General features: G+C 51.4%; 1 protein-coding gene and 18 non-coding genes across 19 annotated transcripts in view; 2 read left to right on the top strand and 17 right to left on the bottom strand.

The window, feature by feature from the left end:
- pid1 (phosphotyrosine interaction domain containing 1) overlaps positions 1 to 2,553 on the top strand; it is a 32,151-nt gene extending 29,598 nt beyond the window's left edge. The window contains exon 3 of the mRNA XM_029255658.1: positions 223 to 2,553. Coding sequence (XP_029111491.1) covers positions 223 to 699 — 477 coding nt within the window. The 3' untranslated portion in view covers positions 700 to 2,553. The remainder of the gene's footprint in view (positions 1 to 222) is intronic.
- Positions 2,554 to 5,973: 3,420 nt separating this feature from the next.
- trnai-aau (transfer RNA isoleucine (anticodon AAU)) lies at positions 5,974 to 6,047 on the bottom strand. Its single transcript has one exon. It is a non-coding gene; the product is annotated as a tRNA-Ile (tRNA).
- A 164-nt stretch (positions 6,048 to 6,211) lies between these two features.
- trnaq-uug (transfer RNA glutamine (anticodon UUG)) lies at positions 6,212 to 6,283 on the bottom strand. Its single transcript has one exon. It is a non-coding gene; the product is annotated as a tRNA-Gln (tRNA).
- An 89-nt stretch (positions 6,284 to 6,372) lies between these two features.
- On the bottom strand, positions 6,373 to 6,444 carry trnaq-cug (transfer RNA glutamine (anticodon CUG)). Its single transcript has one exon. It is a non-coding gene; the product is annotated as a tRNA-Gln (tRNA).
- A 142-nt stretch (positions 6,445 to 6,586) lies between these two features.
- trnaa-agc (transfer RNA alanine (anticodon AGC)) lies at positions 6,587 to 6,660 on the top strand. The gene has a single exon. It is a non-coding gene; the product is annotated as a tRNA-Ala (tRNA).
- A 271-nt stretch (positions 6,661 to 6,931) lies between these two features.
- Positions 6,932 to 7,006, bottom strand: trnai-aau (transfer RNA isoleucine (anticodon AAU)). Its single transcript has one exon. It is a non-coding gene; the product is annotated as a tRNA-Ile (tRNA).
- Positions 7,007 to 7,152: 146 nt separating this feature from the next.
- trnaq-uug (transfer RNA glutamine (anticodon UUG)) lies at positions 7,153 to 7,224 on the bottom strand. The gene has a single exon. It is a non-coding gene; the product is annotated as a tRNA-Gln (tRNA).
- Positions 7,225 to 7,310: 86 nt separating this feature from the next.
- On the bottom strand, positions 7,311 to 7,382 carry trnaq-cug (transfer RNA glutamine (anticodon CUG)). Its single transcript has one exon. It is a non-coding gene; the product is annotated as a tRNA-Gln (tRNA).
- A 475-nt stretch (positions 7,383 to 7,857) lies between these two features.
- Positions 7,858 to 7,930, bottom strand: trnai-aau (transfer RNA isoleucine (anticodon AAU)). The gene has a single exon. It is a non-coding gene; the product is annotated as a tRNA-Ile (tRNA).
- Positions 7,931 to 8,062: 132 nt separating this feature from the next.
- Positions 8,063 to 8,134, bottom strand: trnaq-uug (transfer RNA glutamine (anticodon UUG)). Its single transcript has one exon. It is a non-coding gene; the product is annotated as a tRNA-Gln (tRNA).
- Positions 8,135 to 9,140: 1,006 nt separating this feature from the next.
- Positions 9,141 to 9,211, bottom strand: trnaq-cug (transfer RNA glutamine (anticodon CUG)). Its single transcript has one exon. It is a non-coding gene; the product is annotated as a tRNA-Gln (tRNA).
- A 467-nt stretch (positions 9,212 to 9,678) lies between these two features.
- Positions 9,679 to 9,751, bottom strand: trnai-aau (transfer RNA isoleucine (anticodon AAU)). The gene has a single exon. It is a non-coding gene; the product is annotated as a tRNA-Ile (tRNA).
- A 306-nt stretch (positions 9,752 to 10,057) lies between these two features.
- On the bottom strand, positions 10,058 to 10,129 carry trnaq-cug (transfer RNA glutamine (anticodon CUG)). Its single transcript has one exon. It is a non-coding gene; the product is annotated as a tRNA-Gln (tRNA).
- Positions 10,130 to 10,612: 483 nt separating this feature from the next.
- On the bottom strand, positions 10,613 to 10,686 carry trnai-aau (transfer RNA isoleucine (anticodon AAU)). The gene has a single exon. It is a non-coding gene; the product is annotated as a tRNA-Ile (tRNA).
- Positions 10,687 to 10,846: 160 nt separating this feature from the next.
- Positions 10,847 to 10,918, bottom strand: trnaq-uug (transfer RNA glutamine (anticodon UUG)). Its single transcript has one exon. It is a non-coding gene; the product is annotated as a tRNA-Gln (tRNA).
- A 1,021-nt stretch (positions 10,919 to 11,939) lies between these two features.
- trnaq-cug (transfer RNA glutamine (anticodon CUG)) lies at positions 11,940 to 12,012 on the bottom strand. Its single transcript has one exon. It is a non-coding gene; the product is annotated as a tRNA-Gln (tRNA).
- Positions 12,013 to 12,481: 469 nt separating this feature from the next.
- Positions 12,482 to 12,553, bottom strand: trnai-aau (transfer RNA isoleucine (anticodon AAU)). The gene has a single exon. It is a non-coding gene; the product is annotated as a tRNA-Ile (tRNA).
- A 309-nt stretch (positions 12,554 to 12,862) lies between these two features.
- trnaq-cug (transfer RNA glutamine (anticodon CUG)) lies at positions 12,863 to 12,934 on the bottom strand. Its single transcript has one exon. It is a non-coding gene; the product is annotated as a tRNA-Gln (tRNA).
- A 1,411-nt stretch (positions 12,935 to 14,345) lies between these two features.
- trnai-aau (transfer RNA isoleucine (anticodon AAU)) lies at positions 14,346 to 14,420 on the bottom strand. The gene has a single exon. It is a non-coding gene; the product is annotated as a tRNA-Ile (tRNA).
- Between the last annotated feature and the right edge of the window lie 54 nt (positions 14,421 to 14,474).

The raw sequence follows: 14,474 nt of genomic DNA, 5'->3' as shown, positions 1-14,474 counted from the left end.
CTCGACAGTGATTTGCACTGTTATCTTACCAAATTTTTCCTAACAAACTGTTCCGCCCTCTTGTCTTCCAAAGACACATCATAAAAACAATCTAGTTGGTTTCATAGCTTAAGAAACTTTTCTCCCGTGTCCTTGATCCACGTACCACATACTGTACTGCTGTTGTCTGGTTAATTCTGCACAGTTTGAATGCTGATGATGTCAAATGTGCTTTCTCTGCAGGTGACATACCTTGGTAAGGTGACTATCACGGGGACGCAGTTCCTGTCTGGATGCACAGAGTCGGCTGTCATTGGCCTGTGGGAGCGTAGAGCCCTTGTGCAGGAGGACGTCCTCCCCGCCAACGCCATCCTGGAGATCCGACCCTTCCAGGTGAGGCTGCACCACCTGGATGGCCGAGGGGAGGCCACCATTGCCATGGACACTTACCAAGTGGCGCGCATTGCCTACTGCACAGCCGACCATAACGTCAGCCCCAACATATTTGCCTGGATCTACCGTGAGATCAATGACGACCTCACCTTCCAGATGGACTGCCACGCTGTGGAGTGTGAGGGTAAGCTGGAGGCCAAGAAGCTGGCGCATGCCATGATGGAAGCCTTCCGCAAGACGTTCCAAAGCATGCGCAGCGATGGTCGCATACACAAGAGCAGCTCTTCCGATGAGTTCCCTGAAGACTCCACGCCAGAAGACGGCTGAACTGGCGCACTGCAGGCCACGTATGGGAACGGAATGCCCTCTGAATTTACACAATTACCAACCAATTCGGAACAAAACAATGGGCCAAAACCGATAACAATTACAGTAGACCATCGCAGAAAAACAATATACAACCAAGAGAAACAATGCACAGCCAACACAGAACAGCAGCGTTTGATCACAAGTGTAATGGTAACGGGCATAAAACACAGTAATTGTCGTCCACAAGGACCCATCATTCTGGACAAACCCAAACAATAGCTGACTTAGAATGTTGCAGTAGTTTATAAAGCAAAGCAGAAAAAAAACACTGAACGTAGAATGGAGGGGAAAAAAAAGTGAATTTTTAAGCATTCCTTCCACATTTGTGGCTGATCACACCATAAAGCATACGTGATTAAGAGATTTGCATTTTTTAAAACAGTTACTCCTGTATCCTAAGCTGCTGCTGCCCTGTGGATGCTGGAGAAGTGGCTTTTCTGAGAAACTTTCGCACCTGTCCCAGTTGCCCTCTTCCCAGTGGATCTGTCATGGCTCTTTTCAGACGTGGATCTTCTCGACAGTGACTGGAAGACATAGCCCACAAACCCCAAGCACCGAACCCCTTTTCAAATAACTGGCGGTTTTCCCTTTCTTTTCAAGATAGAGAAGGGTAAAAACTGTCTGAAGGTCTTTTTTTGAAGAGCCTGTGTGTCAGTGTTAGTTTGATCTCACTGTGTTGAAGCAGTCTTCAGACGGAAAAGCAAATCCTGCGATATTTAATCTTTACTGGTTTTCGACCCCTCACAGGGCTAGACATGACTGTTTTCTTTTGCGAAGTACCAAACATAAAGAAGTTCTCAGCAGGGTTGTCACTGCACATTGTGTTCTTTGCTTCACTCTCTCTGACCTGTTGAGCTTCAGCCCCGGCGCGAGACATGCCAACATGCAACTGTCTTACAGCATTCCACAAATGCTATGGAAACGTGACATGCTTTTTTTTTTCAGCACATGGCTCAGGTGAAACCAGCAATGTGCCAGAGTGCAGGGAAGTGGGGAAGTGATGGTGGGGACCAAGCTTTGGACTCTGAGCAGGGTCCAGTACAGAGAGTGACAGACTGCTGGCTATGCTGCTGTTTTACGTGCCGCTGAGCCATTGGTGGGGGCGAGAAGTTGCTCAGGTGGTTGACCAAAAGCCAACTGCACATTGACCGTGCTGACCAGTGTGAAACAGTGTGAGCCAGTGCTCGCTACAATGTATGATTGTATCATTTGTGCTGCCTGCTCCTTTCAGCAACTGCTTAATTTTGTGGGTCCTCTTTGTTCTGGTTTTACGTATTTTAAGCGCTTGTTCAACAGAACAGGGATCCTAAGGGGCATGTGTATTAGTGCAGAATGAAATGTACGAATTTAGTCTGTGGCTCTCGTGTCTTGTACAGCCACTCAGCTGTGTGTTGATTTGGAATGATGTTTAACACCTTTGTGAGAAAACCGGATGTTGCCGTTCAATTGCCATGGATTTTAAAGCAAATACACCTGAATAAAGGAGGTCCTATATGTCATATATATTTCTAAAATTATTCCGTAGCTATTAAATATTCAGATATTACAGCATACATGTTTATAGTTATTTTAAATGATCAACAAGCAAGAAAAACAGTGTTTAATCAACTGTGAATAAGTAGAAATCCTGTCGTGCTGGATGTTTAAGCCATGTGAAATCATAGCTGTACGTGGGGATATAAGTGTACAAAAAAAGAATGTCTATGGAGATGATAGTTTACTGTGTTCTGTTTTGGTGCCTGGATTAGCTTTAAATGATTCATAATGTGTGTGTTTTATATACAGTATTTGCAAAGATAAAAAGGAACTATTTACCAGAATTAATGGTCAAATTTTGTGTTTTGTGTTGTGTGTTTATGGTTATCCTGGGCTTTCCGGTTTTTCTCGAGTGTCTCTGTGTTGCGTCTCATTTTTATGTCTGCAGGACACCTTCGATTACCATGTTGTGGTGTCTTGTGGAGGAAATTTGACATAACTCAAACAAAGGACCCAAGATGGGAGGAAGTATCTTACTTTATTTTACCCCATCTGGAGGGAGAGTCCCCTTCCCCTGTGTCAGAGTTTATGGAGTCTCCCCAAATATCCAATACACACATTATGTAGTTCCAAAAGTGCACGTTACATACATGATAACATTTCTTATTGGCTTTCTTTCTGCATGATCAATGTGTGCTCAGCTCGTGCATGCTTTTAATTTGCTACTGACTTGCGCTGTGAGACAAGTTAGTTTTACCCTACTTATGATGTGTTGCTGCAATAGTAATCTACCACATTTCCAATAGGCTAAAGTAAGTTATGTACATCATATATCAAGTAACCTCCACCCCTTAAGCTCATGTACATTTATTGATTTAGCAGACACTTTTCTCCAAAGCAACTTCCAATGAACTCTATGTAGTGTTATCAGCATACACCTTATTCACCAAGGTGACTTACACTGCTAGATACACTACTTACAATGGGTCACTCATCCATACATCAGTGGAACACACTCTCTCTCTGTCACTCACACACTGGGGGAACCTGCATAGCATGTCTTTGGGCTGTGAGAGGAAACCCATGCAGACACAGGCAGAACATACAAACTCCACACATACTGATCAGGAATCAAACCTATGCCCTTTCACACCACCCAGGCACTGTGAGACAGCAGCACTACTTGCTGTGCCACTGGTTGAACTCATCTTGCAACCTGCCAACATTATTTATTTTCTTGTTTTTCAGTACCAGCCAGTGTTGATTACCCCTTACAGTTGGGGGTGTAGTTTCGGTACATCGTGCTTCTTGCACAATGAGCTTTCTGCAGCGGTTACAGAACACATCAGTTGTAGACTTAATGCATACCATCATTTCTTCTAAATTTTCTTATTTTTCCCCTCAGTCTCCTGCTGGTTGTTGTTTTGTTTAGGTTTGTCTCTGTGATCCAGCTCTGTGCTAGTGCTGCCTGTCCCGCTGCGGTCTCGTGTGTGACCCAGATTACGTGTGCACTTCGTAGCGGGATCCTGGTGTCCAGTCACAATGGCACCGCCACTATTTAGCACCCCATCGCACAGCGCACAGTACCCCACTGTTCCTCTTCCAGCTAGCTCTGCGCAGGGTGTGCAGGACCACCCTTGGTTCCAGAAGAGGTGTGGCAGGCAGAGGTGCTTGGCCCCATGGCCAAGGTTCCAGGGCCTCTGAAGAAGAAAGCGATCCAGTTCCAAACTCACGGTCTCAGACGCATGTGGGAAATGGTGGGAACTGTCCCCAGTGTTTCAGAGTAGATCACTCTGTAGGGACTGGGGGATGCGGTGGTGCAGTGGGCTCGGCCAGGGCCCCCTTTGTGGTGGGTCTGGGGTTTGAGTCCAGCTTGGGGTGCCTTATGGCGGACTGGTGTTCCATCCAGGGTGTGTGTCGTCCCAAGCCCCGCACCTGTGTTGCTGGGCTAGGCTCTGGCTTTCTGTGACCCTGCTTGGGATAAGCAGTTGTAGACATTGTGTGTGTAGTGACTAGCAAAGTGGAAATATTTTCATATGGTTTTTTACGTTCAGATACGTTTCTCTTGCATCTCCGGTGTGAACAAAGAAACTGTCCAACGAGGGATGGGGAGTGTTTCCTAATCTGCGATGTTCTTATTGTAATGAAACACTGTAAAGATGAAGCTGAACACAAGCCGTGCTTGGAACACCAGTGGAGGTTCAGAAGGAACAAGCAAACAGGAGGGAATTTGTGTGTGTGTGTGTGTGTGTGTGTGTGTGTGTGTGTGTGTGTGTGTGTGTGTGTGTGTGTTTTTACCACAGCTGCATGAGTCTTAAGGTAAATAGTATTTGTTTGTCAGAGGCACATAGAGCTGATTTCTAATTCTAAATGTCATTCTCAAGTTATTATTATGATGATGATTACTGTTATTTATCAAGTGGCTTAACTGATGCTTTCATAAAAATAGACAAAGTCTTTAGCCATTTCTTCTGCAGTTCACTTAAAGTGAGAGGTGACACACATTAGCTGTGATCATAGAATCGTGTACATTGACTGCACACAAACCGAAGCCTGCAAGGGTTCTTTATCCCAGCTTGGCTCAAGTATTACTCTGAAAAAGCATGACTCGTACACTTCAGTTGTTCACATTCAAGCCACATTTATAGTTATGACAGCTTCCCAGCTCACAGTATAAAGTGTTCTTTGTCCAGTGGATTCAGCACCGAGGAGACAACCTGAGTAATGCATGTGACTCTGGCTCACCACATCTGGGGTTGGCTCCTTTGGAGGGGACATGACTGAAATGTGCAGGAAATGCCTGAAATATCATCTCTTAAAAACAAGAGGTTACAGGAAGTCTGAGCCTGAGGAGGTGAGCCAGTGGCGCTTAGGAGGATGAGCGGATGGAATAGTACTCAGCCTGTCGTCCCGCACGCTGGGTAAACTGTACCATTCTTCCCACTGATGGTCGAGTTGTGTGGCTGCAGGACAGCTGCTCCCCAGATGCCAGAAAATACATACGTGCTCTTTCATGAGGACAAGAACCTGTTTGCAGGATGCCTACGGCATGGCCACATGGGGTCTGTGCTTCTCACAGAAAAGTGTCCTGTGGAGATTCACAACAACGCCGCCAACTCTCTCTTAAACTTTTTTTTTTCCCCACTTGCTCAGAAGGTCTCTATCAGGAAAGAATGCAATGAAATGCAGAGCTCTTTGTCTGCCTCTAGTGCTTCTGCACATACAATCTTTTACACAATATTTCTTTGCCCTGAAAGTTTATTCACCCGGTAGTCTCATTTGGAGAAATGAAGGGGTTCATAATGAAAACCTCCACTCAAACATATAGTGCAAAGATAGACACGACTGAGGATGATGAGCAGAGGGGGATGGAGGAGTGGAAAATTATACTCAAGCAGAAGTTCTGTTACTTAAAAAAAAACAGTAAAGTATGAAGTTGCCGTGATTCTAACCAGGCGTTTCAACAATTTGAACTGCTAGTGATGTGAACAGGTTCTATATAGTCGGTCTAAACTAATGCAAAAATATATTTGCATATCCGTTAGTGATTTAAATCTGCACCCACAAGAAAAGTAGATTATTGTCAGATTATTAGTGCGACAAAAGCGGTGCTGAAAACCATGGCATGCTTTGCTGCCAACTCTTGGATGTAGCGAACCCGTAGGCGGGACACAGGAGTTCCTTGCAGTCAGAGAGCTAAAAAGTGGCCCATCGTGCCACAGCGGAGGTTAAGCCGACAGCGCGAACGTCACCGGCTGGCCCGTACGGGGATCGAACCCGCGACCTTGGCGTTATTAGCACCACGCTCTAACCAACTGAGCTAACCGGCCACAAGGGCAGCTCCTTTTCAAAAGCTTTTTTTTTTTTTTTTTTTTTTTTTTTTTTTTTTTTTTTTAAAGTTGCCCTTGGCGGTAAAGAGTCGCAAAACACGCCGTCGAGAGAGACGCACTTCTCACGCACGCTGGCGGTCCCTTCCGTGCGGAGGAGGGACACCAGGTCCCACCGAGACTTGAACTCGGATCACTGGATTCAAAGCCCAGGGTGCTCACCATTACACCATGGAACCTGGGTGGAGCGCTTCCCGGCAAGCCTTGAAGTTTCCAGAGCAAGGGCCCTCAGAAACACAACGATGCCCCAGTGAGCAAGGAAGGAAGCAGGTCCCACCGAGATTTGAACTCGGATCGCTGGATTCAGAGTCCAGAGTGCTAGCCATTACACCATGGAACCGGTGGTCCCACAAACTCCCGCACAAGCGGCCGCCACCAGTCTAGATGCGAACCTGAAATGAGCTTTCTGTGTTTATCCCGCAGCTTAGCTGTTGGTTAGTGGCGTGCCTTTCCTCTCCTTGGCTAAAGGGATCCTCTCAGCTGGGGAATTAGCTCAAGTGGGTAGAGCGCTCGCTTAGCATGCGAGAGGTAGCGGGATCGATGCCCGCATTCTCCACGTGTTTTATGGGGCTCGCGCCAAGGTCTCTCTGCTGCCGTTCCCTCCGACACGCGTGGCGAGCGGCGTGTTCAAAGTTTGCTCTCTTCTTCCGATGTCAGCGAGGACTCGCGACAAAAGCGGTGCTGAAAACCATGGCATGCTTCGCTGCCAACTCTTGGATGTAGCGAACCCGTAGGCGGGACACAGGAGTTCCTTGCAGTCAGAGAGCTAAAAGTGGCCCATCGTGCCACAGCGGAGGTTAAGCCGACAGCGCGAACGTCACCCGGCTTGGCCCGTACGGGGATCGAACCCGCGACCTTGGCGTTATTAGCACCACGCTCTAACCAACTGAGTCTAACCGGCCACAAGGGCGGCTCCTTTTCAAAAGCCTTTTTTTTTTTTTTTTTTTTTAAAGTTGCCCTTGGCGGTAAAGAGTCGCAAAACACGCCGTCGAGAGAGACGCACTTCTCACGCACGCTGGCGGTCCCTTCCGTGCGGAGGAGGGACACCAGGTCCCACCGAGACTTGAACTCGGATCACTGGATTCAAAGCCCAGGGTGCTCACCATTACACCATGGAACCTGGGCGGAGCGCTTCCCGGCAAGCCTTGAAGTTTCCAGAGCAAGGGCCCTCAGAAACACACGATGCCCCAGTGAGCAGGAGGAAGCAGGTCCCACCGAGATTTGAACTCGGATCGCTGGATTCAGAGTCCAGAGTGCTAGCCATTACACCATGGAACCGGTGGTCCCACAACTCCCGCACAAGGGCCGCCACCAGTCTAGATGCGAACCTGAAATGAGTTCTGTGTTTATCCCGCAGCTTAGCTGTTGGTTAGTGGCGTGCCTTTCCTCTCCTTGGCTAAAGGGATCCTCTCAGCTGGGGGAATTAGCTCAAGTGGTAGAGCGCTCGCTTAGCATGCGAGAGGTAGCGGATCGATGCCGCATTCTCCACGTGTTATGGGGCTCGCGCCAAGGTCTCTCTGCTGCCGTTCCCTCCGACACGCGTGGCGAGCGGCGTGTTCAAAGTTTGCTCTCTTCTTCCGATGTCAGCGAGGACTCGCGACAAAAGCGGTGCTGAAAACCATGGCATGCTTCGCTGCCAACTCTTGGATGTAGCGAACCCGTAGGCGGGACACAGGAGGTCCTTGCAGTCAGAGAGCTAAAAAGTGGCCCATCGTGCCACAGCGGAGGTTAAGCCGACAGCGCGAACGTCACGGGGCCCGTACGGGGATCGAACCCGCGACTTGGCGTTATTAGCACCACGCTCTAACCAACTGAGCTACCGGGCCACAAGGGCGCTCCTTTTTTTTTTTTTTTTTTTTTTTTAAAGTTGCCCTTGGCGGTAAAGAGTCGCAAAACACGCCGTCGAGAGAGACGCACTCTCACGCACGCTGGCGGTCCCTTTGCGGAGGAGGGACACCAGGTCCCACCGAGACTTGAACTCGGATCACTGGATTCAAAGCCCAGGGTGCTCACCATTACACCATGGAACCTGGGCGGAGCGCTTCCCGGCAAGCCTTGAAGTTTCCAGAGCAAGGGCCCTCAGAACACAACGATGCCCCAGTGAGAAGGAAGGAAGCAGGTCCCACCGAGATTTGAACTCGGATCGCTGGATTCGAGTCCAGAGTGCTAGCCATTACACCATGGAACCGGTGGTCCCACAAACTCCCGCACAAGCGCCGCCACCAGTCTAGATGCGAACCTGAAATGAGCTTTCTGTGTTTATCCCGCAGCTTAGCTGTTGGTTAGTGGCGTGCCTTTCCTCTCCTTGGCTAAAGGGATCCCTCAGCTGGGGGAATTAGCTCAAGTGGTAGACGCTCGCTTAGATGCGAGAGGTAGCGGGATCGATGCCCGCATTCTCCACGTGTTTTATGGGGCTCGCGCCAAGGTCTCTCTGCTGCCGTTCCCTCCGACACGCGTGGCGAGCGGCGTGTTCAAGTTTGCTCTTCTTCCGATGTCAGCGAGGACTCGCGACAAAAGCGGTGCTGAAAACCATGGCATGCTTCGCTGCCAACTCTTGGATGTAGCGAACCCGTAGGGCGGACACAGGAGTTCCTTGCAGTCAGAGAGCTAAAAGTGGCCCATCGTGCCACAGCGGAGGTTAAGCCGACAGCGCGAACGTCCGGCTGGCCCGTACGGGGATCGAACCCGCGCCCTTGGCGTTTTAGCACCACGCTCTAACCACTGAGCTAACCGCCACAAGGCGGCTCCTTTCAAAAGCCTTTTTTTTTTTTTTTTTTTTTTAAAGTTGCCCTTGGCGGTAAAGAGTCGCAAAACACGCCGTCGAGAGAGACGCACTTCTCACGCACGCTGGCGGTCCCTTCCGTGCGGAGGAGGGACACCAGGTCCCACGAGACTTGAACTCGGAACTGGATTCAAAGCCCAGGGTGCTCACCATTACACCATGGAACCTGGGCGGAGCGCTTCCCGGCAAGCTTGAAGTTTCCAGAGCAAGGGCCCTCAGAAACACAACGATGCCCCGTGAGCAAGGAAGGAAGCAGGTCCCACCGAGATTGAACTCGGATCGCTGGATTCAGAGTCCAGAGTGCTAGCCATTACACCATGGAACCGGTGGTCCACAAACTCCCGCAAGCGGCCGCCACCAGTCTAGATGCGAACCTGAAATGAGCTTTCTGTGTTATCCGCAGCTTAGCTGTTGGTTAGTGGCGTGCCTTTCCTCTCCTTGGCTAAAGGATCCTCTCAGGGGGAATTAGCTCAAGTGGTAGAGCGCTCGCTTAGCATGCGAGAGGTAGGGATCGATGCCCGCATTCTCCACGTGTTTTTAGGGGCTCGCGCCAAGGTCTCTCTGCTGCCGTTCCCTCCGACACGCGTGGCGAGCGGCGTGTTCAAAGTTTGCTCTCTTCTTCCGATGTCGAGGACTCGCGCAAAGCGGTGCTGAAAACCATGGCATGCTTCGCTGCCAACTCTTGGATGTAGCGAACCCGTAGGCGGGACACAGTGAGTTCCTTGCAGTCAGAGAGCTAAAAGTGGCCATCGTGCCACAGCGGAGGTTAAGCCGACAGCGCGAACGTCAGGCTGGCCCGTACGGGATCGAACCCGCAACCTTGGCGTTATTAGCACCACGCTCTAACCAACTGAGCTAACCGGCCACAAGGGCAGCTCCTTTTCAAAAGCCTTTTTTTTTTTTTTTTTTTTTTTTTAAGTGCCCTTGGCGGTAAAGAGTCGCAAAACACGCCGTCGAGAGAGACGCACTTCTCACGCACGCTGGCGGTCCCTTCCGGCGAGGAGGGACACCAGGTCCCACCGAGACTTGAACTCGATCACTGGATTCAAAGCCCAGGGTGCTCACCATTACACCATGGAACCTGGGCGGAGCGCTTCCCGGCAAGCCTTGAAGTTTCCAGAGCAAGGGCCCTCAGAAACACAACAATGCCCCAGTGAGCAAGGAAGGAAGCAGGTCCCACCGAGATTTGAACTCGGATCGCTGGATTCAGAGTCCAGAGTGCTAGCCATTACACCATGGAACCGGTGGTCCCACAAACTCCCGCACAAGCGGCCGCCACCAGTCTAGATGCGAACCTGAAATGAGCTTTCTGTGTTTATCCCGCAGCTTAGCTGTTGGTTATGGCGTGCCTTCCTCTCCTTGGCTAAAGGGATCCTCTCAGCTGGGGGAATTAGCTCAAGTGGTAGAGCGCTCGCTTAGCATCGAGAGGTAGCGGGATCGATGCCCGCATTCTCCACGTGTTTTATGGGGCTCGCGCCAAGGTTCTCTCTGCTGCCGTTCCCTCCGACACGCGTGGCGAGCGGCGTGTTCAAAGTTTGCTCCTCTTCTTCCGATCTCAGCGAGGACTCGCGACAAAAGCGTGCTGAAAACCATGGCATGCTTCGCTGCCAACTCTTGGATGTAGCGAACCCGTAGGCGGGACACAGGAGTTCCTTGCAGTCAGAGAGCTAAAAAGTGGCCCATCGTGCCACAGCGGAGGTTAAGCCGCAGCGCGAACGTCACCGGCTGGCCCGTACGGGGATCGAACCCGCGACCTTGGCGTTATTAGCACCACGCTCTAACCAACTGAGCTAACCGGCCACAAGGGCAGCTCCTTTTCAAAAGCCTTTTTTTTTTTTTTTTTTTTTTTTTTTTTTTTTTTTTAAGTTGCCCTTGGCGGTAAAGAGTCGCAAAACATGCCGTCGAGAGAGACGCACTTCTCACGCACGCTGGCGTCCCTTCCGTGCGGAGGAGGGACACCAGGTCCCACCGAGACTTGAACTCGGATCACTGGATTCAAAGCCCAGGGTGCTCACCATTACACCATGGAACCTGGGCGGAGCGCTCCCGGCAAGCCTTGAAGTTTCCAGAGCAAGGGCCCTCAGAAACACAACGATGCCCCAGTGAGCAAGGAAGGAAGCAGGTCCCCACCGAGATTTGAACTCGGAGCTGGATTCAGAGTCCAGAGGCTAGCCATTACACCATGGAACCGGTGGTCCCACAAACTCCCGCACAAGCGGCCGCCACCAGTCTAGATGCGAACCTGAAATGAGCTTTCTGTGTTTATCCGCAGCTTAGCTGTTGGTTAGTGGCGTGCCTTTCCTCTCCTTGGCTAAAGGGATCCTCTCGCGGGGGAATTAGCTCAAGTGGTAGAGCGCTCGCTTAGCATGCGCGAGGGTAGCGGGATCGATGCCCGCATTCTCCACGTGTTTTATGGGGCTCGCGCCAAGGTCTCTCTGCTGCCGTTCCCTCCGACACGCGTGGCGAGCGGCGTGTTCAAAGTTTGCTCTCTTCTTCCGATGTCAGCGAGGACTCGCGACAAAAGCGGTGCTGAAAGCCATGGCATGCTTCGCTGCCAACTCTTGGATGTAGCGAACCCGTAGGGGGACACAGGAGTTCCTTGCAGTCAGAGAGCTAAAAAGTGGCCCATCGTGCCCAGCGGAGGTTAAGCCGACAGCGCGAACGTCACCGGCTGGCCCGTACGGGGATCGAACCCGCGACCTTGGCGTTATTACCACGCTCTAACCAACTGAGCTAACCGGCCACAAGGGCGGCTCCTTTTCAAAGCCTTTTTTTTTTTTTTTTTTTTTTTTTTTTTAAAGTTGCCCTTGGCGGTAAAGAGTCGCAAAACACCCGTCGAGAGAGAGCACTTCTCACGCACGCTGGCGGTCCCTTCCGTGCGGAGGAGGGACACCAGGTCCCACCGAGACTTGAACTCGGATCACTGGATTCAAAGCCCAGGGTGCTCACCATACACCATGGAACCTGGGCGGAGCGCTTCCCGGCAAGCCTTGAAGTTTCCAGAGCAAGGGCCCTCAGAACACAACGATGCCCCAGTGAGCAAGGAAGGAAGCAGGTCCCACCGAGATTTGAACTCGGATCGCTGGATTCAGAGTCCAGAGGTGCTAGCCATTACACCATGGAACCGGTGGTCCCACAAACTCCCGCACAAGCGGCCGCCACCAGTCTAGATGCGAACCTGAAATGAGCTTTCTGTGTTTATCCCGCAGCTTAGCTGTTGGTTAGTGGCGTGCCTTTCCTCTCCTTGGCTAAGGGATCCTCTCAGCGGGGGAATTAGCTCAAGGTAGCGCTCGCTTAGCATGCGAGGGTAGGGGATCGATGCCCGCATTCTCCACGTGTTTATGGGGCTCGCGCCAAGGTCTCTCTGCTGCCGTTCCCTCCGAAAGCGTGGCGAGCGGCGTGTTCAAAGTTTGCTCTCTTCTTCCGATGTCAGCGAGGCCGCGACAAAGCGGTGCTGAAAACCATGGCATGCTTCGCTGCCAACTCTTGGATGTAGCGAACCGTAGGCGGGACACAGGGGTCCTTGCAGTCAGAGAGCTAAAAAGTGCCCATCGTGCCACAGCGGGGTTAAGCCGACAGCGCGAACGTCACCGGCTGGCCCGTACGGGATCGAACCCGCGACCTTGGCGTTATTAGCCCACGCTCTAACCAACTGAGCTAACCGGCCACAAGGGCGGCTCCTTTTCAAAAGCCTTTTTTTTTTTTTTTTTTTTTTTTTTTTTTTTAAAGTTGCCCTTGGCGGTAAAGAGTCGCAAAACACGCCGTCGAGAGAGACGCATTCTCCCACGCTGGCGGTCCCTTCCGTCGGAGGAGGGACACCAGTCCCACCGAGACTTGAACTCGGATCACTGGATTCAAAGCCCAGGGTGCTCACCATTAACCATGGAACCGGGCGGAGCGCTTCCCGGCAAGCCTTGAAGTTTCCAGAGCAAGGGCCTCAGAAACACAAACGATGCCCAGTGAGCAAGGAAGGAAGCAGGTCCACCGAGATTTGAACTCGGATCGCTGGATTCAGAGTCCAGAGTGCTAGCCATTACACCATGGAACCGGTGGTCCCACAAACTCCCGCACAAGCGGCCGCCACCAGTCTAGATGCGAACCTGAAATGAGCTTCCTGTGTTTATCCCGCAGCTTAGCTGGTGGTTAGTGGCGTGCCTTTGCTCTCCTTGGCTAAAGGGATCCTCTCAGCTGGGGGAATTAGCTCAAGTGGTTAGAGCGCTCGCTTAGCATGCGAGAGGTAGGGATCGATGCCCGCATTCTCCACGTGTTTTATGGGGCTCGCGCCAAGGTCTCTCTGCTGCCGTTCCCTCCGACAACGCGTGGCGAGCGGCGTGTTCAAAGTTTGCTCTCTTCTTCCGATGTCAGCGAGGACTCGCGACAAAAGCGGTGCTGAAAACCATGGCATGCTTCGCTGCCAACTCTTGGATGTAGCGAACCCGTAGGGGACACGGAGTTCCTTGCAGTCAGAGAGCTAAAAAGTGGCCCATCGTGCCACAGCGGAGGTTAAGCCGACAGCGCGAACGTCACGGCTGGCCGTACGGGGATCGAACCCGCGACCTTGGCGTTATAGCACCACGCTCTAACCAACTGAGCTAACCGGCCACAAGGGCAGCTCCTTTTCAAAAGCCTTTTTTTTTTTTTTTTTTTTTTTTTTTTTTTTTTAAGTTGCCCTTGGCGTAAAGAGTCGCAAAACACGCCGTCGAGAGAGACGCACTTCTCACGCACGCTGCGGTCCCTTCCGTGCGGAGGAGGACACCAGGTCCCACTGAGACTGAACTCGGATCACTGGATTCAAAGCACAGGGTGCTCACCATTACACCATGGAACCTGGCGGAGCGCTTCCCGGCAAGCCTTGAAGTTTCCAGAGCAAGGGCCCTCAGAAACACAACGATGCCCCAGTGAGCAAGGCAGGAAGCAGGTCCCACCGAGATTTGAACTCGATCGCTGGATTCAGAGTCCAGAGTGCTAGCCATTACACCATGGAACAACGGTGGTCCCACAAACTCCCGCACAAGCGGCCGCCACCAGTCTAGATGCGAACCTGAAATGAGCTTTCTGTGTTATCCCGCAGCTTAGCTGTTGGTTATGGCGTGCCTTTCCTCTCCTTTGCTAAAGGGATCCTCTCAGCTGGGGGAATTAGCTCAAGTGGTAGAGCGCTCGTAGCATCGGAGGTAGCGGGATCGAGCCCGCATTCTCCACGTGTTTATGGGGCTCGCGCCAAGGTCTCTCTGCTGCGTTCCCTCCGACACGCGTGGCGAGCGGCGTGTTCAAAGTTTGCTCTCTTCTTCGATGTCAGCGAGGACTCGCGACAAAAGCGGTGCTGAAAACCATGGCATGCTTCGCTGCCAACTTGGATGTAGAACCCGTAGCGGGACACAGGAGTTCCTTGCAGTCAGAGAGCTAAAAAGTGGCCCATCGTGCCACAGGGAGGTTAAGCCGACAGCGCGAACGTCACCGGCTGGCCCGTACGGGGATCGAACCCGCGACCTTGGCGTTATTAGCACCACGCTCTAACCAACTGAGCTAAACCGGCCACAAGGGCAGCTCCTTTTCAAAAAGCCTTTTTTTTTTTTTTTTTTTTTTTTTTT

Source organism: Scleropages formosus, chromosome 10 (assembly GCF_900964775.1).
Source record: "Scleropages formosus chromosome 10, fSclFor1.1, whole genome shotgun sequence".
Classification (NCBI taxonomy): domain Eukaryota; kingdom Metazoa; phylum Chordata; class Actinopteri; order Osteoglossiformes; family Osteoglossidae; genus Scleropages; species Scleropages formosus.
The sequence above is the reverse complement of the archived record's forward strand: the minus strand, read 5'-3'. Positions and strand labels throughout refer to the sequence as shown.